This window comes from Carassius auratus, chromosome 38 (assembly GCF_003368295.1).
Source record: "Carassius auratus strain Wakin chromosome 38, ASM336829v1, whole genome shotgun sequence".
Classification (NCBI taxonomy): Eukaryota; Metazoa; Chordata; class Actinopteri; order Cypriniformes; family Cyprinidae; genus Carassius; species Carassius auratus.
The window spans coordinates 9,486,670-9,510,125 of NC_039280.1; the positions used below are offsets into that span (position 1 = coordinate 9,486,670).

A 23,456-nucleotide genomic window follows, 5' to 3' on the forward strand; every position below is an offset into this window, starting at 1 on the left:
TCAACGTTTCTGCTGGAGTAGAAACAAAGTGGTGCAGCAGCATGAACACATGAATACAATTTTAAAGAAAGGATATGGGTTAATCTTCGAAGCAGGCATAATTATGGTGCATTTTTGTTAACCATGGGGTTTAACCTGTTTTTATACAGTCTATGGTTTGAATGATTAGACGGCAGGAGGGCTTTTATTTTGCCATTCTGCGGCTCGTAGCGGAAGTGACGTGCGTTTTTATTGTGCTTCCTCTTTCATTGCCCCGTGGCGTTCTCTTCCCACATTTATTATGCTCGGTATTCTATTGAACAGCTGCATAAAGAAGCGGTTACCGAGAGCATCATACAGTCACAACTACCGAGGTAAGTGTCCCACAGTTCCGTGTTTATTAAACAACTTCAACCTCGACATTTTCTGCCACAAACTATATTGGTAGATTTTCTTTGTGCGATTTTTTCCTTACTTATCTCTTTTCATTAGGCTGATGAATCAATCAGCCAGATGTTTCCCTTTGCGCATAAAGCTGTATTTCTGTGCTGATTTTCAAACTTGATTAGTATTTCTTGAGTGCATTTTTTTTCTTTCGATGAATTTCTCACAGTGTATGGAATAACGTACATTCTTCAGTCGGCAAAATAAACACCAACAGCGTGTGAACAGGATCTGAACAGGACACCGACCTCGCTTATTACACGGCTAATCGCCAAATTAATAATATATTAATTCCACATATACACACACATATATATGTATGTGTGCGTGTATATGTGTGTGTATTTGTACAATATAATTTTGTATCATAAATAGATAGCACAGTAGATTATACATTATTAATATGGTTAAATAATTTTTTTAACTAACATTTTTGAAGATAAACAGCAAGACCCTACAGGCTGTTAAATTATTGTATATATCTTTTATCATAGTCTGGTCTACTGTTTTTTTCTTCTTCTCTTTTTCTGTGCTTAGACTAAATATACTGATAAAGAAAACATGAATGATTTTCATCTTTATTTTAGGTATGTTATTTCTCTTAAAAGAGGAATATTGTGCAAGCAGGATGCCCGTCTGTCAACAGTATATTCACACATCTCTGAGGAATCTGAGCATGTTCAGTGTGCTGTAAGCATGATCACAAGAGAAATGTGACACTACTCCCGCACTCCCTTCTTCACTTGGGAATGGATTAATGTGAAAGACTTCATCCTTCCTAAAGGTTACATCTTGTCAGGGTGGGAATGCAAAACGGTGGCTGGTAAAGAGCCCCCTGCCTCTCAGATATGCCCAGACGGGGGCTTCCTCTGCAGGGGCGGGCGCGCTGGCTTCTCCTGGGGATATTTTTGCTCTTGGTACTGCTGCTGTTTGCTTACCTGCTGGAGTGTACGCCGCCTGCGGATGTAAGCCGGGTGCTTCCTGGCCTTGGAGGAGATCCGTATGGAAAGGAGTATTACCAGGCTCTCCTGCAGGAGCAGGAAGAGCGACATCTCAGCCGAGCGGCCAGCCTCAAGAGGCAGATCGCGCAGCTCAAACAAGAACTCCAAGAGATGAGCGAGAAGCTGAGGGTACTTCAAGAAAAAAAGGAGGGTCCCGGGCCCCAGAGCCTGATCGATGGCAGAGATCAAGAGCCTGGTGACCTCTTAGAGTACTTGCACTCACAAATTGAGAAGGCGGAGGTGAATACAGGAGCGAGGCTGCCGAGCGAGTACGCACTGGTGCCCTTCGAGAGCTTCACCACCACAAAAGTGTACCAGCTGGAGATGGGCCTGACGCGCCATCCTGAGGAGAAGCCTGTGCGGAAGGACCGGAGGGATGAGCTGGTCGAGGTGATAGAAGCAGGTTTGGATATTATTAATAACCCAGAGGAAGATGACGGACAGGAGGACAACATCCCCATGCAGAGGCAGATGTTCACCGAAAGCCATTTTTTTGAAGGTAAAAGCTGTTCAGAAGACGTATATGCTGCTTTATGTACTTAGCGCACCATGTGGCTAGGAATTTGTGTGTACTTAACAGCTCCTGTTTGTGTTTGAGAATGATAATGGTGGTGTGAACCTTGCCCAGTAATTCGAGCTGCTCTTGTGTACTTGCTATTCTTGGCAGGACTCTACAGGACCGAGAGGGACAAAGGCACACTGTATGAGCTCTACTTTGCTAAAGAGAATTCCCACGAGTACAGCCACATCACCCTCTTTCGTCCGTTCGGGCCCCTCATGAAAGTGAGGAGCACGTCTGTAGACACCGCCAGCACCATCATTAACATCATAGTGCCACTGTCAGGCCGCACTGAAGCCTTTGTTCAGTTCTTGCACAACTTCAGGTGAGGCGGTCGCTTTAGAATTTGTGCTCATTTTTTGCAGTAATGATGTTTTTGTAGGCTATATGGAAGTTGGCATCATCAGCATTTCAATTAGCTGTTGTATAACTGTAGAAAACAAGCTCTATGACAGACAGACGTTTTTGATTCTTACACATTTTTTCATCACAAGTCTTCACAGATAAACGATTTTATGAATTGTGAAGCTCAAGTGCAATTGCCAGAAGTCGAAAGCTAAATAGTCGGATAACTTCAGCCTCTCCACCATTAAGATTCAGACAACTCTTTCATAACATCTTTATTTAAAGAACACCACCCCTGAAAGTTTGCATAGTTTGCAAGAATTTGCTAATGAGACTGTAGAAGCAGCTAGTGAGTAAATGAGTTTATGTCCCCAATTCACCTCTGTAGTCTAATTAAGCCAGTTATTAGCAATCACAATTATAATCACAAGGGAGCTTTTTGGGGCTTGTTAACCGCAGGACATATTTGAGGCATTTAACCAAAAATCATTTGACTTTAGGAAACTGAAACTGGAAGTTCTAAACTTGTTTCTAGGTTTCGGCCTAAAAATATATCATGTCTGCAGCACACTGCTAATGAAACTTGGATGAATTCCACAGCAGAAAGATCCAATGTCAAAAGTTAAATGAGATATGAAGCACAGATTACACAGAAATCACTTTCAAAGTTGCGTCAGTTTGCAAAATCTATGTGGGAAATGTTTCATTTTTACGCATACATAACTCCTGATTGTGCGGATTCTTATTGACATTTCAAACTAAACGTTTCACAGAGCATGTAAGAGAGATTCTGGGATCATATCTGAGAATGTGTGTCAGTGTGCTTTTGTGTGCTGCAAATAATATGGTTAAACTTCTAAAAATGTGTGGGTAGCAGCAACACGGAGCCAGTTTTCTCTTTGGGAGTTTTGGAAATGTTGTGGTCAGACTGTGTTTTCTGTGTGCAGGGAGGTTTGTGTACAGCAGGATAAGCGGGTGCATCTCACAGTGGTGTATTTTGGGCAAGCGGGCTTGCAGGAGGTGAAGGCGTCTCTGAGGAAAATGTCCAGGTTTGAGCTCTGCAAATATTCAGAAGTTTTATGAGCATAGCATACCTGAAACATTCTGTGTTTGCCAACATCCTGAATGGAGAAACTGAAAGGAAAGGAATTTGCTGTTTACCCATCTTAGTGAGCCAATTAAAATGTTCTTTTCTGACTAGCAGGAAATATGCTTGCTTTTTTATTATTATTATTATTGAGTAAGGCATGTAATCTGTTTACCGGTAAGAACATTACCAAGTTTGAGGTCAGTAAGATTTTCATTTATTTTTATTTAAAGAAATTAATACTTTTTTCCAGTATGCATTAAATCTGTCAGTGGCAGGAAAGACATTTACAAATTTCTGGTCTTTTGAACTTTTCTTTACATAAAAGTATCAGGGTTTCCACCCAAATATTAAGCAGCACAACCTCTTACAGACCTCTGGTTCATAAACAGTAGAGTAGTTTTAACACTGTGTTATTACTCCCTTCAGTTTGGCATTCATCTTCTAAACCTCATTTTGTTTCCTCCACTGTTTGTATTCAGTGAGGAAAACTTCAGTAACTACACCCTGATCCCCGTGGATGAGGAGTTTTCACGCGGCCGGGGTCTGGACATCGGAGCTCACGCGTGGGAGAAAGGGGGTGATGTGTTGATGTTCTTCTGTGATGTCGACATCTACTTCACACTGGAATTTCTTAGCACTTGTCGTCTCAATACAGCTCCAGGTCTGTCATTTAACAAGCATTTCTATCTGAAAATGTATTAAACATCTAGTATTTCTTTCATTTTGCGCTGTTGTTTGATTGCACTATATGGTGTAGTGTATGTGTAGCAAATAAATTCATGAAATGGACTTGTTTTGCATGTTTGTGAGATCAGTAAAAATAAACTCAATATTTGTAATTAAATATTTCACAATAAATTCATAATAGAAGATAATTTTTTCCTTTCCATGTAGGAAAACGAGTTTTCTATCCAGTGGTTTTCAGTTTGTACAATCCAGCTATAGTTTATGGAAATCTTGAGTTTCCGCCTCCCATTGAGACTCAGCTGGTATGTAACATCAAGATTTATTTTCTATGAACTTGCATGTTTGTCGAATAGATGGCTTTCTACTTATACTAAAGTGAATAATGCAATGGTATGCTGTTTACAGATTCATAAAAAAGATGCCGGATTCTGGAGGGATTTTGGATTTGGCATGACTTGTCAGTATCGCTCTGACTTCCTCAGCATTGGTAAGTCAGTGTGGATTTAAATGTGGGAAAAGTTTTACATTTTATAATAAAAATTCAGCAAAAATAGACGAAAGAGCGGTTTAAAATATGTCAATAATATTTGTTTTATTGTAGTAAATCTTCTTGTGAAGTCAAATAATACATTTTTCTGGCATAGTTTAAAATTGAAAGATCTTTTGCTTGTTACATATAAATAAACTCAAGGTTCCCCTTTTCTAGGGGGATTTGATCTGGAAGTGAAAGGCTGGGGTGTGGAAGATGTGCACTTGTACAGGAAGTACCTACGGAGTGATCAGATTGTGATCCGCACTCCTGTATCAGGCCTCTTCCACCTGTGGCATGAGAAGCTGTGCGCAGATGAACTGACCCCAGAGCAGTACCGCATGTGCATCCAGTCCAAGGCCATGAACGAGGCGTCACACTCTCACCTGGGCATGCTGGTGTTCAGGGAGGAGATCGAGACTCACCTTCGAAAGCAGGCCTACAAAACCCAGAGCAGACCAGCAGAATGAATCAACAGAGCACAACATTGTTGATAATGGCAATGAAGAAATGGGTCAAACAGACATTTTTTGATATAAACTAACTTAAGTCGACTCTAATTAGTCATCCATGGATTACTGAAGACCTTATGACCGCAAAAAAGACTTTGTGTGGTGGGAGGATGGTACTGATAGGTACTACGTAACCTGTTTACATCAATGAGACTTTAATCTACATTCTGGAATAGTTTGCTTTAATGCCAATTTAAATTTTAGGCGTTCTGCACTAGAAGGACTTTTTGGATTTATTAACTACATGTGTGCATAATGAGCAGTGCCACTGGGGAAATGAGTTCCTGAAGATTAGCTGAAATGCAGAGAAATTGGTAGGGCCTCATTCATTAAAAAGAGTGTGTGCAAACTATTTGTAAATTTAAGTTGTCTTAATGAATTGAATGCAACAGATTGGATCTTTTTACAAATGATTTACACCGAAGTGATTAATAATGGGAATTGGGAAAAGCATGTCTTTTTTTATTTTGCAAATAACTGACAGAGCCATACGTTACATTTGTATATTATTTTTATTGAAAATTATGCGCTGTGACAAAAATGGAGACCTGTTGCAAAAAGGGACAATCATCCACAGATGGACGTGGTTAAACTTGCCATGCTGGATTTGTACTGTAGCCGATGTCTCTGTTGGAATAGTATTCAGATTACGGGAAAAGTCTTCCAAGTGTTCGGACCCGATATGCATTTTAATGCATGTGTCAAACTTTAACCTTTGCACCATGTGTGAGGACACTGGTCAGTGCCATAGCGCTAACAGTCAGGGCTTTATGTTGCAGGCTCTGATATTTCAAGACATTGGCCTTTGCATTCACTTTTAATGAATCTGTGGAAGTAGTGAGAAAAAAAAAAGAAACACCCCACATCCCTAAAAGACATTTCTGTGATTGAACCTACCAATTCTGATGAAGACTTTATGTATTATTTCAACTTTAAGCAGCAGGTAACCATTGCTATCTGTTGTGGAGCCTAAAATTGGTCAGGATCTTGAGTTCCACTGTTTGTTTGTTTTTAAATAAAAGGAATACAACTAAGAATTGTTAATGATTTTTGTCCCCGAAATAAACCATGATGTAGTACAGCAGTTTAAACTTGAAATGTAAACCTGCCATTTGATCCCCAGCAGTTTTGTCATGAATTTTTGGGAGTGAAATCTATGTGCCAGCTAATATCAATTCTTAAATATCCCAATATATTGAAGAGAACTGTAAAATGGTCTGACAAGCCAAATCGACAAACCAGCTCATAATAGTTCAGTTTATTAGGATTTGTTATTTGTAGTTTTTACATAGCATAGTTATTTCTAACTATAGATAATAAAGTTTCTGTTAACACCATTTGATTCCATTTGCAATTGCACTCAAACATTCGCAACTCTATAATTTAAGCTATAAAAATGGCATTTTAAACCCTTGTGGTGGTATTGAAATCCACTAATTGACTTCCATTTCTTAATTTAAGACACATGGAACAATAGAAGTGTATTCATTTTAAATTAAGACAGTCCAAGATGAAGAGTTGAAAACGGTTTAAAAAATATTATTTTATCTTCAAAGCAATGTGATTTGTGATGACTGAGGAGTTTTAGTGTGCCATTACATCAATGCACTGAGTGATCTGGGTGTATGTTCATGGTCTTGTAAATTTCCTTGAGGAGAAGCAGAGCTGTATCTTCAGATTCCCTGAAGAAATAGACAAAAGTGTGTTTATAAAACACAGCATGACGGTAATGCTATTATTACACAATGATATTGTTATGGAAGATCACATACCAGTAACACAGATGACTTTGGAGTGCAAACAGATATTCATTGAAGCTCTCGATGGGTTTCTCTTGCAGGACGTAGTCAATGCGATTCCCTCCATTCAGCATGCCCATTTTAACTTGTGTCTCCTCCTCCTTCTGGGGCTCAGGACTCTCAACCATCTTATTCTCCTCTGCAAACAAACAGTGAGATTCAGATTTTGATTGAGCTGAAGTGTGCACAGTGAACCGGAGCAATGATGCAATGAAAAAAGTTAAGAGGATATAAACTGTGGTTAACTTGCCTTCCCCTTGCTGCATTTCCTCTTCTGCTTTAATTTGACTGGCGACCATGGCGAGCTGTTCGTGCAGTTGAACAGACGATGTGTGAGCGCGGGCAAACTCATTCAGAGTCTGCCAAGCAGTCTTCAGAGAGCTCATGAAGCCTTGCTTTAGGTCAGAGCCCATCCTGGATAAACTCTCTTTTAATTCTGGACACAAGACACAAAAAATCCTATCAATTATTATTCAATTATTTACTGTTTTTAGAACAATTAAAAAAATAATAATTGTGTAATACATACCAAGATGAAGCCTCTTTCTCCCTTTATGATGAGGGATCAAAACCGGCTCCAGCTCAATGTCTGGTAAGATCATGGGTTCAATTCTGTATGCAACTGGATCCAGCTGAGTGCATGATAACATTCATTAATTAGCTGCAGAATGTTAAAAGTTCAAAATTGTGGTGTTCGTTTTTCTTCATTTATACTGACACTATTTTGGACAAGCTAAGACACCACTCACTGGATGATAGATATTGAAGAACCCTTTGCAGGTGGGAAGCTGGTAGGACTCTTCGATTTTCTCCACCCCACGCACTGTCAGAAACATCCCGATGGGAGAACCGAGAGCAAAGAAATTCACCGGTTCAAAGACAAGAGCATGATAAACCACCGACACCTGGAGAGAAACAGTCATGATTGTAGACTAGAGCATGTTCACATATCACGTTCGGACCAAATACCTTCCTTCTATCCTCTTGATCCAGAGACCAATTTAGCAAGTCTTACCTGTCCTGTGCCTATTTCAAAATACTTGTAATCCACATGGATTGAGGACATGGTCCTTCCCACTGGCAGTTTGCTGAGGGCAGGATCTGGCGTGGGCTCCGTCTGAACAGGAGGCTGGGTCTCTTTTGGTTCTTCTTTTTCTACAGTCTTCTCTTTCACAGCCTTTCGGGCCGCCTGCCAAATAAACAAATGTGTTTCACAGTGTCACACGAAACTGGACAAATAATAAGTGCAAACAATCCCAGATGTAATATAAAGACGATTGAAAACCTGCCTGTTTTGCAGACTTCTCTTTGACAAAATTGGCCAGTTTTTTACGTGGCCCCAGAGGAATAGACATCTCCTTCAGATCATCTATTGTGCACAACAGCTGCAACAGAGACGGACAAATAGCAGTGATGAGATGCTTACTCGGTTTTTAATAAAAACTAGATTTCAAAAGCTCTCACCAGAGTTTCTACGTCAATCTTCTCGGTCTCAAAAGTGCTCAAATATTCAGACAACCCCAACATCTCCAGAACTGATGCCAGGTTGCCAATCTCCTCCTCTTCCTCTTTAGACTCTTCCTCAGCAGCTGCTACAGTAGGCACTTCACTGGTCTGGATGACAGGACTTACCTACAGCAATGAAAAATCATTCAAATAAGGTTAAGAAGTCATCTTAAACACCCACAGATGGTGGCTTCCAGGAATGCCATGTCATATTTTAATATGCCAGTTCAATTAATGTGAGGCATTTTATGGTCATCTTCAAAAATTGTAATGTATTGATACCTGTTTCACATTAGGCGGAGCATTTCCATTGGTCACTGGGCCTGATGAAGGTGAGCCAGTCTTCTGATTTGACAGCAGATCAAAAAGTATCAAAGAGCCTACAGATGAGGGGAAATTTAAAAAAAATTAAATTAAAAATATACATTTAGTTCAATAGAGTGCATGGTGTTTTTGCATACTATCAGTGAGCTCTTATAGACGTTCAAGGTTTATGATTTAAGACATTGAATCAGATTTCTGTAGAAGCAAAGGATCCTCACCCAAGCTGTGTCCAGCCACAGACACTCTGCCTTTGAAGTCTGGGTTTCTTTGCATGAATAGAGCATGCAAGCGGTTGATCTCAACAGCCACGGTGTCCATAATGGTCTGGCAGTAGGTTGGGCTGTTGTAGAAGAGAACATCTAAGAGGGTTTCATTAGTGAAGTGACGCAAACGACCTGTGCTGGGCAGAGTAATCTTCTTTATCCTCCTAGTGATGATTAAAAACATAAAAGACAAAACAAGACGTTTATGATAATACAGACAACTTGAACTAGGCAGAACAGTATGGAGATTTCAAGGTCATAGCAGCAACAAGAAGAAAGGAAAACTTCCTGACAACATTTTTTCAGTAACCTTAGCAAAACAAGTTCTTAAGAAAGAGTACATTGAGGCAAAAATTTTGTATCACTTTTCCAGTGAAGGACAAGCTAATTTAATACCAGTTAATGTGTTTTATACTTATAATTCCATCCAAAAGTTTGGGGTGGGTAAGATTATTTTCATGTTTTTGGAAGAAACTTCTTATATATACATATACATATATATACATACACACACACACACATACATACACACAAACAAAAATTATAAATATCTTTACAAATACTTTTGATCAATTTATCAAAAATATTTACAAAATATAAATAAAATAGTTTAAAAAAGTGATCACAAACGTTTGAATGATAAATGTATGCTTTGAATATAACTGAATATATATTATGGTGGCTGAAGGGTCAGATTTAGGGCTCATATACAGCTTTCCAGTGAACCCTCTCTTGAATGTGTCTGTACCTGTCAACCCCTGTGGCATCACCATGCAGAGCTGTGTGCCAGTGCACAGGCAGAAACTCCACACGACTAATCAGATGATCATCACGGGCCTTCTTGAAATGACTCTGCAACAACTTCAAGGACACGCTGCGGAAGTCATCCACTGGGAATACAAAGTCTACATTCACACCGAGCCAATATATGGCCTAAATCAAGACTTTGAACTCAAATGTTTATCTTTTTATCTAACATACCACACTCGACCATGCTCCTAAACCTCAGGTCACAGACGGGGCCTATGCCATGCACCATAAACACCAGATGATCCACCTGAGGCATTTCACCTACACGGGAAAACACAATATTCTTCAATAATTCTGGCATGTTATGCATTCTCCTTTAAAAAAATATCTTGAGGTTGAGGGCTGTATGACAGTTTGCATTTGAAACATTTTAAAATGTAGAGGATTTTAAATGGCAAAATACCAGAACAAATTACTTAGAGTGGATAAATGGTTAAAAGATGCTTTTACCATCAGGAACTTCATCCTGATCATCGTCCACACCCCTCTTGACGACCCGAGGTCGGGTCTGACCATCCTGTGTCGTGCCCCATTCATCAGGCATGGCAGACGGCTGAAACTGCACAATCACCTGAGGAGGAACCAATCAGATTTATGCTACAAAACTGTGAGTCCTGTCTAGATTATATTCTTACTAAAAACATTTAATAATGTTGTACCTTTGGATTGTGCATTACGATGGTCTCACCAGAAGGGAATTCCAGTCGGCGGTGCCACTGATTAGTGGTAACAGCTTTCTTATATTCTGCCTGTTTAACATCGAGCAGTTAAAAGTTGTCTTCTGATACTGTCGAGAAAAATGTATAGGGGTGCACAAACCTCCAGCTTCTCACTAAAGTCTTCTGAATAGGGGATGAAGCGACTGTCTGTGTCTCCTTTGTAGAACCAGGTGCAGCGGCGGACCTCAGTGGGCTCTTCCTCCCAGTACACGGCAGTCCGTGCACGGTCATACAGCTGCACGTCATAGCGCCCTCCGTCCGTACACACTATCACATTCTCTGGATCTGGCTGAACTGAAACAACACATTTGGAAATAGACTAAGAGTGGTCATGTGCTCTTGGCATACACAGAAAAACACAATCCAGTTAATCTCAAAGAAATTAAATTACAGTGACTGAAGCAGTTCCATTGAGCCTGAAACTAAGTTATCCTAAAACTAAACAGCAGACGTCAAACATCAAAAGCCTGAGAACTAATATTAAAATACTGGCAGAGCCTTGTAGAGTCATCCCTGCCAATGTAAGTGGGTTTGACTAAAACACTTTCTGTCTTACCAGAGTTAAATGTTTCTTCCAAGCGAATGGAATCCAGAATACTAAAGGGAAGCCAGACCATCTTTGACTCCACTTGTTTGCAGTAGAACCAGTGAGGTTGAACCGGTTCATAAACATTGTATGCATATGGCACCATTGAGTTTGCAGGAACTAATGGTCCGGTCATGCTGGCCGTTGTAGGGGGTGGTGGAATCTGTGTTGGGGGAGGCTGAAAAATAGCAAAACACTATAAAGACAAAATACAATTCCTTTTTAAAACTGTTACAAAATATGCCAGTTTTCTTAAACATGCTTAAAAAGACAGTTGATTGCTTAAAATGGCATTTTTTTATTTTATGTATTTATTTTTTATTTTATGTATTTATTTATTTTTCAGGTTGAACCAGTACCAGTATATAGTACATATTCTAGTTTATATAAATCTGATTTGATAATTGAGTTATAGCTGACAACCCACAAATGGACAATATTAAAATTCTATTCTATTTTGAAAGAAAGAAAAAAAAATCTAAACTGAAATCTGGTAAAAAAAATAATATATATATATATATATATATATATATATATATATATATATATATATATATATATATATATATATATATATATATATATATATATATGCCACTGCTGTTAACTAAAATGTTTTTGCTACTGAAAAATAAAGCTAAAATAATAAAAAAAAATATATATATATATATATATATATATATATATATATATATATATATATATATATATATGAAAAACGTAACTTTAAAAACATAAATGAAAATGTTTAAGTGAAATAATTTGAAGTACTTAAATGACTAAATTAATTATAGTTATATATTGATATTAAAATGAATTTAAAAAATCATTTAAACAAAGAAAAACATGACAAAAGAACAAAATCCTAAATTACTAAAACTACAATCGCAACTTAAAATATAAGAACCTATTAATTCTAAATATTAATAAATACTACAAGGGCACATATATACTAAAATAGCACTGTATTTTACAGTATGAAACTTTTGTGAATATTAGATCTACAAAGCAGGAAATGAGTAGGAACAAATAAAAATATCCACTACTGGCCAAGTAGACTTTGAACAGCACTAATAGTGGCAACAGAGCCAGTAAAATCCCTCTTATTTCCAACTATATATTTAAGCGCATAGTGATTAAAAAACAAATATGACATTACACGACCAACCTTGCTGAATGCTGTGGGTGGAGTCTGGAACGAGGGAGCAGGGGTGGTCTGAGAATAGGGGTTTAGATGCTGGGGTGTTTGGCTGGGGGGCTGCTGCTGTAATTCAGGAGCCATGAGGTACGGATTAGTTTTGCTACTGGAAGCATTGTGACGGTATGGGTTATAGGACTGCTGGGAGCTCTGGGTAGGAGGAGGAGGAGGAGTCGGTGCATTAGGTGGATGAGTGTATGTACTCATAGGAGTTTGATTAGTTACACTGCCATACTGCAGAACGGGGTTCATGTGAGATATTGGTGGGTTTAGAGGCAGGCTAGCTGCAGTGGATGCAGGCGACGGGCCTGTTGTTGATGGTATGACGGTGGCGGCCGGTGGCGGGCATGGCTGCTGCCCTATAAATGCAAACGGGTCACTGCTGTTAGTCGTGTTGGAAAAATAATTGAACGTGGAGGCTTGAGGAGCTGCTGATGACGTCTGACCAAGAAAACTGTCTTCTTCTCCAACTTCACTGGCATCATCTTTACAGAGGAAGATATGAAAGAAATGCACAGAAATTAGTCTAAATAACTATTTTATCAGAACATAATAAATAAAAAACAAATGGCATTAAAGCTTTATGAGCTTTCAATATATTATTTATTAAAAACATTTAGAAAAAATACACAAGTGTGCATCTAGGCTGTAATACTACCCCAGATTTAATTAATCATCCTAAAAAAATAGAAACACTCAAATTTTAAAATAAAAGTTAGCAAAACTTAGTCATAGCAGTAATGGTTCTTTAAAAGGTACATGAGATAATTCTGGGTTTCTACAATATTTAATGCAATTGAATTGAGTTTAGGTTTGATGACAGGTGATTTAAGGGAATAGTTAGTGATAATGTTATCTCATGGCACGTTTGAGTAGTGACCTATGATTAATATCACACCGTAAATGCTACGTTACCTGTTGTGACATATTTTTGCCACGTATATAAACATTAGTGTTACTGCAACTGTTCTTTTACTAATAAAGCAAATAAAATCAATAAAAAATTCGCAACATATTTGACAACGGAAAAAAAAATATTGTTTAGGGTTACTGGATATCAGAGTAAAATAATCTTACAGAAATCATACGCTTATTATCATAGAAAGCAAAGACTTTTTTGCTGAAAATAGAGGAAAGCTAATGTAACTAGCCACTAAAGCAGCTCATCTGAAGTGTTTCTAAGCTCACCTCCGGATAAAACCGCGGGGCCGGTGGCCTGACTGACCGGTATGAACGGCAAGCTGAAGTTGAACTCCGGAGCCCCTGAAAACAGCAGATTTGCGCTGCTGCTGGGGATGTTATTGGCTTTCCTGTCAGCCATTTTCAATCAAATATTACACGTAGCTTGTCCTCCAGTCGGAACAGGCAGAGCTTTTTTTCCCCTTTTTTTTCTTTTCTTTTTTTACAGCACTTCCTGGTTCGTCACCACAGAGATCAAAGGGATCTCTAGATTTTTCGCAGATCTTCACTTCATTGATAGTATAAAAGATTCATATGATAATCTGCTCTGACGCATAGCACATGGTATAGAGATTGGTGTGACGTTGACGTACCAAGGCAAAAGTAATCGATGACACACATCATCGATAGTGTAATTGCTTTCGTTTTTCTTTTAATAAACACGAGATGCTAGAAAATAAAAACATTTCCAAACAAAACCAAAAAAACATTCACTTTCAAGCGCTCATCATATTTTACTTCAAATATGTACAAACGTAAGTTTGTTCAATAAATGTCAAACTTAAGGCATTTTATGGAAACTCTGGAAATCATTTTCATACACAAATCACTTATAAATATGCTATTATTAACATATTTTAATTTCGTTTAACTTATTTAATAATAATAAGAAGAAGAATAATAATATTTTTTTTTATACAAATAGTTTTTTTTTTTTTTTATAGAGTTATTGTACATATCGGTGAACTACCGTCTGGTCTTCTCGGGGATCTGAGGGCACTGCGCCCTGGTCACATGGTAGTTTTTGTGACGCAATTTTCCCGCCACGGTGTTTTGTGCACCGCTGAACTCTGGAACGTGCTTGTTATAGTACTTGTCAAAGGAGTATTCGTTTTACATTTTGTGTGTTTCAAAATCTTACAGCGATGCCGACGGTTCATGACTGGATCAATAACCCGCTGGGTGTTGTTGACGGGACTGTTTGGTAAGACACGGCAGTCAAAATATGTTCTTTAAAACTAATGCATGTAACGTTAGTTCAGAGAAGAGCATGTGAATCGCTTTGTAAATCAGTTTACATGTACTGGCCAGCATTACACTTTAAATATCGATGTATAAACTACTTTTCTAACATGTGACTATGCTTTGTGCTCCTACAGCCCAGAGTAACTCCAGTCCAGACTGGGAGAAGAAAGTTGTGGAGTTTTTCAAAGAGAAACTGAAGATAAACGACGCTCATACATGGGTAACTCTTGAGATTTTTAGTATGTTGACACACATGAATGGATTTAAATTGTATTCTTGAAGAAATAAACGTGTGCTTATGTTTAGGCTAGTGGCTAGTCCACTGTGTGCAGATATGTGGAGCTGTTTTGACAGATGACATCAATGTTATGCAATAATTGGGTTCTTTTGCCATGAAAACTGACGTGGGTGTAATCTAGCATGTTATTTTTACAGCTGTGCACAGTTAAATATGGGCTTGTGATGATTGTCTTAATTATTAGCCATAAAATGAATGGTTTTAGTGAGAGATCAGTCCTCAAGCTCACCTGTTTGACTTTGGTGTCATTCTTTTTCTGTTTTTTTCCAGGTTCCATCTCTGAATGATGTTCCCCTGCACTACCTGAAGCCTAATAGCCTCGTGAAATTTCGTTGCATGGTTCAGGATATGTTTGATCCAGAATTTTTCATGGGTGTTTATGAGACGAATGATCCCACATCTAACTCTAAAGTACGTACTTCTAAGCCTGCCTGATAGAAGTGCATTTGCCCCATTATTGTCTGAATAATTTCTAAACTTGTCCTTACAGCAGGTGAAATGTGGAAAATACAAAGATATCACAGAGGGTGGGGTGAGTAAATATTTGCCTTGTAAACAGATAGCACAGACCATTCTTTATATAGTTGGTTTAAAGAAGATGTGTCATATTTCAGAGCAAATTTATAGGTGTGTTAAAAGCATGTTACATTATTTTCAAAACTTGGGTTAGATTTTTCTGACCGTGGTGGATTTGAATGCAAATAATTAAAAATCACAATATGAAAAGCCAACCAAAAGAAACTGGTAAAACCGCAAATCTTTAACATGAATACTTTTCACATATTACAAAAAATAAACATGAGAACATATGATTTTTAAAACGGTAACACACATATTCTATTTGTTCATAAACTGTGAATGTTATGAACGCTATATTATAAACGCTAACTTAAAATGTTTCTTTGAATAAAAGCATCTGCCAAATGCATAAATGTAAATACCCCCAGAGGGTAGTTAAAAATTAGCAAAACAAAAAAATAAATACAAAAAAGGCCTATATATATATATATATATATAAGTTTTTATGTTGGGTCTGTATAGCTGTCTCTAACACTGACCTGCAAATTTCATAATTGTAATAGAAATATTTAACCAAAATTTTGCAGGCATATAAAAAAAACACATAATAGATTAACGCGTATGTGTAAAATGTCAGTATGAAATATGCAGATTGACCTGCAACATAATATAATAGTGTTCCTGTGGCACAAGTGGTAGAGCATTATGTTCGCAGCGCAAGGTTGTGGGTTCGATTCCCAGGGGACACGTTAGGTAAAAAGTGTTAGCCTGAATAAACTGTTATGTGCTAAATGTATACATTTATTTATTTATAATATAAGAGTTAAACCAAGATAAGCAACTGGATTTTTTTTATAACAGCAGGTGGACTTCAACTCAAGAAACACAGTTACTTCAGAGAGACAGACTTTTTATTGTGTCCCCATCCCAGGAGAATCTCAATGGGCCAAAGAAATATCCTTTATATGGAGCCAGAAACTATTGTTTACTTCAAGTAAGTTTTTTTTATTATTATTGACCAGTATGGAAGTTAAACTATCTTTAACGGCTCAGAACAGCTATGCAGGTACCAATCAGGCACGAGTGGTGCCCTCCACTTCCTTTGTCCCAAACAGGCATAAGCGCAGCTATGAAGAGGACAACGAGATGGACACGCAGCCCCAACAGATGAAAGATGTTAGTCAAGGTAAGAAGGAAAAATGAAGTTCATCAGTCCATGAAGAATGAAGAATGCAGTTCCAGTATGCAGACATTTTTTCCATCTATCTTTTTGTTCAAGATCAGATTAGTTTAGATTCTTAGAATTGTTCTTTCATCTATCTCCTGTTCAAAATTAACAATGTTTACGTTTGTCATGACAGGAGCTCAGAGCTCTACAGAGTCTCATGGTAACACTGAGTCGAAGCGTCAGGAGACAGAAGCTCCCAGCCACGACTCGTCTCAGTCACACTGCACATCCAGTCTGGACCTCAACTTCCCTTTGCCTGGAGAAAAGGGCCCAGCCTGTCTTGTTAAGGTTTAAATGTTCATTAGATCGTAAACCATCATCTTGACACTCTCAATTAAATAGTTTTTTTCATAGATTGTCATTTTTAATGCATACTTTTTAGACTAACACTATAATCAAGTTGTCTTGAGCAAGCACATGTTAACATTGTAATTTTCTTTCAATAATATGATGGTTCGCTCCATTGAATTGTTCTCCACCCACACAGAAAGCCATGTAACTCGGCCATCCTCTGTAATTTGCAGGTGTATGAGGACTGGGACAGTTTCAAACTGAATGACATGTTGGAAGTATTTGGCATCCTTTCTGTGGACCCTGCCCTGAGCGTGATTGCAGATGAGAGGTAGTCTGGGTGTCTTTTTGGGATGAATTGGGATGTAATTGCAATAAGGGGTTCTCTAAAGTTAAACTGTAATGTATTGTTTGGTTCATGTCTTCAGAGAGGCGTCTTCACTGCTGGACCCCACAGAAGGTATGGAGACTGTGGAGGAGCAAAGAGTTCACAGCCCGCCAGCATCCCTCGTACCGCGACTGCATATGCTGTATGCCCAGTCTCTTGTGCACAACAACCCACTACTGCTCTCTAGTGCACCGGAGAATAATGGTGAACACAATACATCATTTATAAGGATCTGTGATAAGGATCTGTTTTTAAATTTTGTATTATTTATTCAGTTTTCCTTTTAAGTTTTAGTAATTTTGTTCATTTGTCATTTATATATATATTTTTTTATATTTGCATTTAGATTTAATTTATGTACCAGTTAAATATTAGTTTATTTCAGTGTTATTTTATTACTTTGACTTTAGTATCAGTTAGCTGCCAAGGCAGTATTTGTCAAATTATATAGAATTTCATGTAATGTTTGTCTAATTTTATTTCAGCTTTGTTTCTGTAAATGAGAATTTTTAATAGTTTTAGTTAACATTAACACAATAGTTAAATTGACAAGTGCCAATGTCTATTATGTCATTAATATAAAAAAAGTATTGTCATGATTATGAAAATAACTAAAAAAAATCACAGTTTTTAATTGTTGACTATTTGTACATGTAGTAAGTACTAATACATTATTAATGAAATAATAAAAAGGCAATTGTTTTGCTGTGGTATCAGAGTTATTTAGAATCAAACTTATTCGTATTGAACTTTTCTAATGTTGAGCCTGCTCTTCAAACAGTTGTTGATGATGTATGTCTGTGTATGCTGTCTTCAGATTTGAGTGGTGCTCTTGGGGAACTGGCTTCGGTCCGAGCAGAGCTGCTCACCTACCTCACACATGTCCTGATGGGGGATTCCCTCGCAGCAGAGTACCTCATTCTCCATCTCATCTCCAATGTGTACGTCTCATTTTAACATTGAGTAGCTCTTTTAAATATCTGAAGTCTGACTACCATTGAAGCCTTTTCATAACATAAGTCCCTGTTTAATTTATAGCACTACTTAATGCATTAATATTGCTTTTGTGGCATGCTTTGTGTGAAATGCCATCTATTTGCCACAAGTTTCGAGAGAATTTTCCACTTCAAAGAGAGTGAGCTTTCATATGCAAACTTAATTAATCCTAGTCCTTCAGACTACACATCATAAAGTGTTTTTATTGTAGATACAGCAGACGGGATGTTCTTCCTTTGGGCAAATTCACCTTGAATCTCAGTGGATGTCCTCACAGCTCTCCATACACTGAGCATCTCTACAAAGTCATCCAACAGCTTGTGCCATCTGTAAATGATCGATTTTGTGCTTTTCTAAATCTTAAAGTTATATTACTCTAATAGTAGTAGCTTCCATTACTACTACTTTGAAAGTTGATTCCCCTTTCTTGCTAGTCATACCGGCTATGCATGAGCCTACATAACATGAACAACCAGAGGATGGTGCCCCGGAAAGATTACACAGCTAACCGCCTGGTGAGTGGCACACTTCAGCTGGCCAACAACACGTCATTGTTTCTGGATGAGACACAGCTGGAGCAGGGCCAACTGGACGCCACAGGTGAGAGCACTGATTATAGCAGGGAAAAGAGAAGTACAGTAGGAGTCCAAAAGTCTGACACTACTTTGGTTACTTATACATGCAACCCAATAATCTGTTTTTAATCATAACCATGGCTCAGTCGGTTTGAAAAGATTCAATCAGTCCATTTGAGCTCAGTCTGATTGAAATTTCTTTCGTCCGTTAAAGCTCAAAATGATCTGTGGATCCTTCTCTTGTCAGGCTGGAGCACATGATCATCAGTTTTTAGACTTCACACAAACATGTGGAGTTCATTCAGTGATGTTGTCAGTGGCAAAAGAGAGACATTAGAAAAAATTCAGTTCAACTTTTCACTCAAATTGTTAAGTGTATTGCTGATTAAATAATTTGCAATGTGAAAAGATTATACTCTTTCATTTCAAGAAATGGTGATCTCTCACTTTTGGACTACCATATGAGCAGTCTCGTGTCAAACAAGTGTAGTGTTTGACAGGAAGTGGCTTCCTGTGGTTTTGACATGTATTTCTAAAAAACAAACAAACCCATCTTTTATTTATACTGAGATGTACATTCACCTTATTGGTGTTGTGCAAAATGTACACTGCAGAGGTGGCACTGAATTGCTTCTGAAGGGGCATTTAGGTGTCTTTACACAGACTGTTTAATGCTGCTTAGAGGTGGCATGAATGCATTTAGAGAGGCGTTACCACTGTATATTTTGATACTTTAATATTATGTTGAGATGGGTCAGAGCAGGCATAATTTAGTCTGGCTTTTATGCGGCATAGTGAATTTTGACCAGGCATAGAGCAGTCCTAAAATGGCTGTTGAGAGTTGCCATCAGTAACCTTGTCATTCTCTGTTTATATCAGTACACAATCTCTGGCAGAGACCGATGCGTGCCTAAAGGAAGAGTAAACATCCTTTTCTGCAGCAGCAGGCATTTCCTTTCAGACTGTATTGCTCTGTGTTGTTCATTCGTTGTATTTATCTTGCGTGTTGTTCATAGAGACACAATTCTTTGTGTACTGTCTGTCCTGGGTGTAGGTGTGCGAAACATCACCGCGCTGGGGAACCTGATCTCCTGGCAGAAGGTTGATTACGACTTCAACTACCACCAGATGGAATTCCCCTGCAATATTAACGTGCTTATCACATCTGAGGGCCGATCGCTCCTCCCGGTAAGAACATCAGGCCTGAGTCTCTTCAGTGTTTTATTATTAAAATATTACCCACATGTATTTGGCTGAATTCGAGAGACCGGCGTCTTAATTTCCAACAGGTGAAAATGACTTTGTTGAATGCCTCTCCCATGGGAGTTGGTTCCTTCAGGCAGTTGTAAAGACAGCCTAATATTTCCATTACAGTCCACAGGGTTGTCGTCAGCTCCCTGGCTGGGCTCTAATCGTGGCTTTGCCGTGATGCTAACAGTCTGTGGAATGTGCTGTGCTATTCCTGTACGTCAGCTCTCCAGTTGCCATGGTGCAACTCTATCACAAGGACATTAGAGGGAGAGGCCAGGACAGGCCACTTATTTAATGGCTCGATGCTCAGATACACAGTTTTTTTACAAAGTACAAAAAGGCACTGAAGATTTATTAGGAGTAGTTTCATAACTCCTTAATGGCTTCTGACATTTCTACAAATGAGAACTTGAAATACCAGAGCTCAGTCATTTTAAAAATGAGGCACATTATAAAATGCAAGTCCTTGCAGTGATTTTCTTCTTTGCTTTCTCAGTCTGACAGTCAGGTTCACCTGCGGCCCACGCTGAACCCACCTAACCTGGAGGAGTACCTGAGTGCCGTGCAGGTGGCGCAGGCTCCATCTCAGCTCAACAAGTATCGCATCTATCTGAGTGTGGCTCGTGCCCTGAACTACACTATTTCGGATGAGATCACAAAGGTCAGGATTTTGTCAAGTCACCTTTATATTAATCGTGCTTTATGCAATACATATTGTTTCAAAGTAGCTTCACAGTAATAAGATACCAATTTAAAGTTCTTTAATTGTGAAATGAATACAATTTCAGCTGTAAAGCAGCTCTACAGAAGATTCAGTGTTGATTGTTTAGTTCAATAGTAGTGCAAAGTTAATCCAATTATGAAACGAGATTAATTCAGCTATAAGCATCTTTACAGAAGGCAATGGTGTAAGTTCAGTTCCAGTCTGTTCAGTGTTGATTCCGTTATGAAACAGACTCAATTCAGCTATAAAGCAGCTCTACAGAAGACGGTTGTCATTATCGAGCACAATTTAGTTACAATTTAGTCAGCAAAGTTCAATTGATGATATTGCTGCATATTAAAGGGATAGTTAAGCCAAAAATGTTAATTCTGTTATTAATTACTCCTCATTCCAAACCTATAAGACATTCTTTCATCTTCAGTAAACAAATTTATGTATTGTTGATGAAATCCAAGAGCTTTCTGGCCCTGCATAGACAGCAATGAAACTATGTTCAAGAACCAGTAAGGTAGCAAGGACATTGTTAAAATATCCATGTGACATAAGTGGTTCATCTGCAATTTTAAGAAGCTAGTATACTTTGTGCGTGTAGAAAACAAAAATAACATATTAATTGTGGTACTTAAATGAACGTGTGGCGATGATTGACACTGAAGAGAATAAATTGTTGAATAAAGACATTGCAACTACACAAACTAGCTGGGCACTATTTTCAGGCAATATAATATCTGCGTCAGGCTGCGTAATATCACTGCACCTACTGCACCCATGGTACGGCAGCAAAGTTCTTTCATTTATTCGATTATAGTTCCTAGTCATATCAGCCTAGAAAATTTTTTTTAGTAAAGAATGTAACTACAGAAGTCAAGTTTTAAATAGGAAAAATTTAGAAACTCATCGGTCATTTTTGAGCAAGATGCTAACAGTCTAATCAGATTTAATGATCTATGCTAAGCTAAGCTAAAAGTGCTACCGCCAGACCTGGAGATGGGCTGAAAGGATTCAAAAATGGTCAAACTCAACTGTTTAACTCTAGGGGAGTTGGAAAATGATTTTCAAAAAAAGTTGAGTGTTCCTTTAAATGTGGTAGTTGTGCTTCTGACCATGCAAGGTCAGAAAACTCTTGGTTCTCATCAAAAATATCTTAATTTGTGTTCCGGAGATTTTATGGGTTTGGAATGACATGAGGGTGAATAATTCATTTTTAGGTGAGATATCCTATAGTGGGAACTACATAAGTTTCCCTTAAACTCCAAAACCAAAGGCAACAGTAGAAAAGAGCCAAAATTTAAAACCAAAACAAATGTATACAATTGTTTGGATGTTTATTGTGATGAAATTTCTTGCTTCATGATTGGCACTCTTGATCTGTAGGCAGTGGAAGAAGACTTTGTAGAGATGCGAAAAGATGACCCTCAGAGTATGTCTGCGGAAGACCTCCATAGGCTGCTGGTTGTTGCGAGGTGAGTTCTGAATTGCACTTTCACAACTATTCTAGTTATGTTAACCATAAGAAGCCAATTAAATATTCATTTGGATTCTGTTTCAGGTTGCTCTCATTAAGTCATGGGCAGAACACACTCTCCAGAGATGGCTGGATGAAAGCGAAGCAGCTAGAGGCTTTGAGAATAAGTCGAACACAGCAGCAGAAATGTGTGAACGGAAATGAGCCTTAAAATATATTACTATTTTCATATACTTCAACAGTTACCATACTTGTTTATATTTTGGATAAAAATTTAATGTTTTCATATGGCATTGGACTTTGTACATTTCCATTTTTTTTACTTCATTTTAAACGTGGGAAAGCTTACAGGCACTGGTGAAGATTATTTTCAATGTTTGAATTGTTACATTTTGGTTCTGATACTTGCATTGTGTATTAACATTTATATGCAGATGCAACTATGTGACAAAGTATAACTGCCTTAACACAAATACTCACACTTATGGCACGAGGGTATTAGGAAAAATAAAGTTTTGAGAACTTTGTATATATAGTCTTGTTTAAAATGTTGGATAGCACTTCACAGTAAGGTTTTATTTGTTAATTACTTTAGTTAACATGAACTAACAATGAAAAGTACTTCTAATGCAGCTGATTTAAGTCCATTTCAGCATTTACTAATACATTAAAATAACTGTTAATGCATTTAATGGACCTAAGCTAATGTGAACTAACAAAGAACTCTTGTATTTTTATTAACCAACTTTAACAAAGATTAATAAATACTGTAACAAAAGCTTTGCTTATTTTTAGTTAACGCATTAACTAATGGGACCTTTTTGTAAAGTTACTAATTATGGGAATTATGTTATAGCAATGGCTATACCAATTATGCAGTTGGCAATAGCAATATAATCTGACACTTAGGGACCTTGTTATTCTGGTGTATTACAGTGAATTAAAATCATGCTGTAAAAAAAAAATTTACAAGAAGGTTCGTCAGCATGTTTAGAGTTAAAAATAGCGAAGGCCTGAAAGTGCCAGTGCTGACATAGTCATGTTGAAGGTCTTAGACAATGCAGCACCAGACTGTTCTTCTCTATTATAACCTGACAGAAGAAGTCAAGCCTCCCAGACTGCATCTGAATGTAAAGAATGTAATACAATGTAACTCTGATCAATT

General features: G+C 37.9%; 3 protein-coding genes across 3 annotated transcripts; 2 read left to right on the plus strand and 1 right to left on the minus strand.

The window, feature by feature from the left end:
* Positions 1 to 223: 223 nt before the first annotated feature.
* Positions 224 to 5,998, plus strand: csgalnact2 (chondroitin sulfate N-acetylgalactosaminyltransferase 2). The gene is made up of 8 exons (XM_026223927.1): positions 224 to 353; positions 1,011 to 1,923; positions 2,092 to 2,308; positions 3,276 to 3,377; positions 3,898 to 4,079; positions 4,313 to 4,407; positions 4,511 to 4,592; positions 4,812 to 5,998. The coding sequence occupies exons 2-8, from the start codon at positions 1,272 to 1,274 to the stop codon at positions 5,102 to 5,104; spliced, it is 1,623 nt and encodes a 540-aa protein (XP_026079712.1). The 5' UTR covers positions 224 to 353; positions 1,011 to 1,271; the 3' UTR covers positions 5,105 to 5,998.
* Positions 5,591 to 13,871, minus strand: sec23ip (SEC23 interacting protein). Its single transcript, XM_026223926.1, has 18 exons — positions 13,540 to 13,871; positions 12,322 to 12,836; positions 11,124 to 11,331; positions 10,668 to 10,861; positions 10,508 to 10,597; positions 10,299 to 10,419; positions 10,020 to 10,109; positions 9,787 to 9,928; positions 8,994 to 9,202; positions 8,734 to 8,831; positions 8,410 to 8,577; positions 8,235 to 8,330; positions 7,961 to 8,134; positions 7,695 to 7,850; positions 7,475 to 7,577; positions 7,196 to 7,381; positions 6,919 to 7,084; positions 5,591 to 6,828 (listed from the first exon to the last, which is right to left on the minus strand). The coding sequence occupies exons 1-18, from the start codon at positions 13,670 to 13,672 to the stop codon at positions 6,747 to 6,749; spliced, it is 2,931 nt and encodes a 976-aa protein (XP_026079711.1). The 5' UTR covers positions 13,673 to 13,871; the 3' UTR covers positions 5,591 to 6,746.
* Positions 13,872 to 14,299: 428 nt separating this feature from the next.
* Positions 14,300 to 23,069, plus strand: LOC113056962 (mini-chromosome maintenance complex-binding protein-like). The gene is given in 17 exon segments (XM_026223928.1): positions 14,300 to 14,504; positions 14,506 to 14,515; positions 14,691 to 14,776; positions 15,125 to 15,265; positions 15,345 to 15,386; positions 16,235 to 16,327; positions 16,430 to 16,559; positions 16,735 to 16,889; positions 17,126 to 17,223; positions 17,321 to 17,484; positions 18,098 to 18,221; positions 18,488 to 18,605; positions 18,711 to 18,876; positions 19,906 to 20,039; positions 20,599 to 20,763; positions 22,201 to 22,289; positions 22,376 to 23,069. Coding segments are annotated over 17 exon segments (1,890 nt in total). The 5' UTR covers positions 14,300 to 14,456; the 3' UTR covers positions 22,503 to 23,069.
* The last annotated feature ends 387 nt before the right edge of the window (positions 23,070 to 23,456 follow it).

What these genes read in the sequence shown, in the direction of transcription:
- csgalnact2 (XM_026223927.1), top strand. Translation starts at nt 1,272, where the DNA reads ATGCCCAGACGGGGGCTTCCTCTGCAGGGGCGGGCGCGCTGGCTTCTC. An exon ending in TCGTCTCAATACAGCTCCAG is followed by an intron (nt 4,080 to 4,312) that starts GTCTGTCATTTA and finishes CTTTCCATGTAG; the next exon opens with GAAAACGAGTTTTCTATCCA. An exon ending in CTCTGACTTCCTCAGCATTG is followed by an intron (nt 4,593 to 4,811) that starts GTAAGTCAGTGT and finishes CCCCTTTTCTAG; the next exon opens with GGGGATTTGATCTGGAAGTG.
- sec23ip (XM_026223926.1), bottom strand. Translation starts at nt 13,672, where the DNA reads ATGGCTGACAGGAAAGCCAATAACATCCCCAGCAGCAGCGCAAATCTG. An exon ending in TGTGGCTGGACACAGCTTGG is followed by an intron (nt 8,832 to 8,993) that starts GTGAGGATCCTT and finishes CCTCATCTGTAG; the next exon opens with GCTCTTTGATACTTTTTGAT. An exon ending in AAGAGAAGTCTGCAAAACAG is followed by an intron (nt 8,135 to 8,234) that starts GCAGGTTTTCAA and finishes TTTATTTGGCAG; the next exon opens with GCGGCCCGAAAGGCTGTGAA.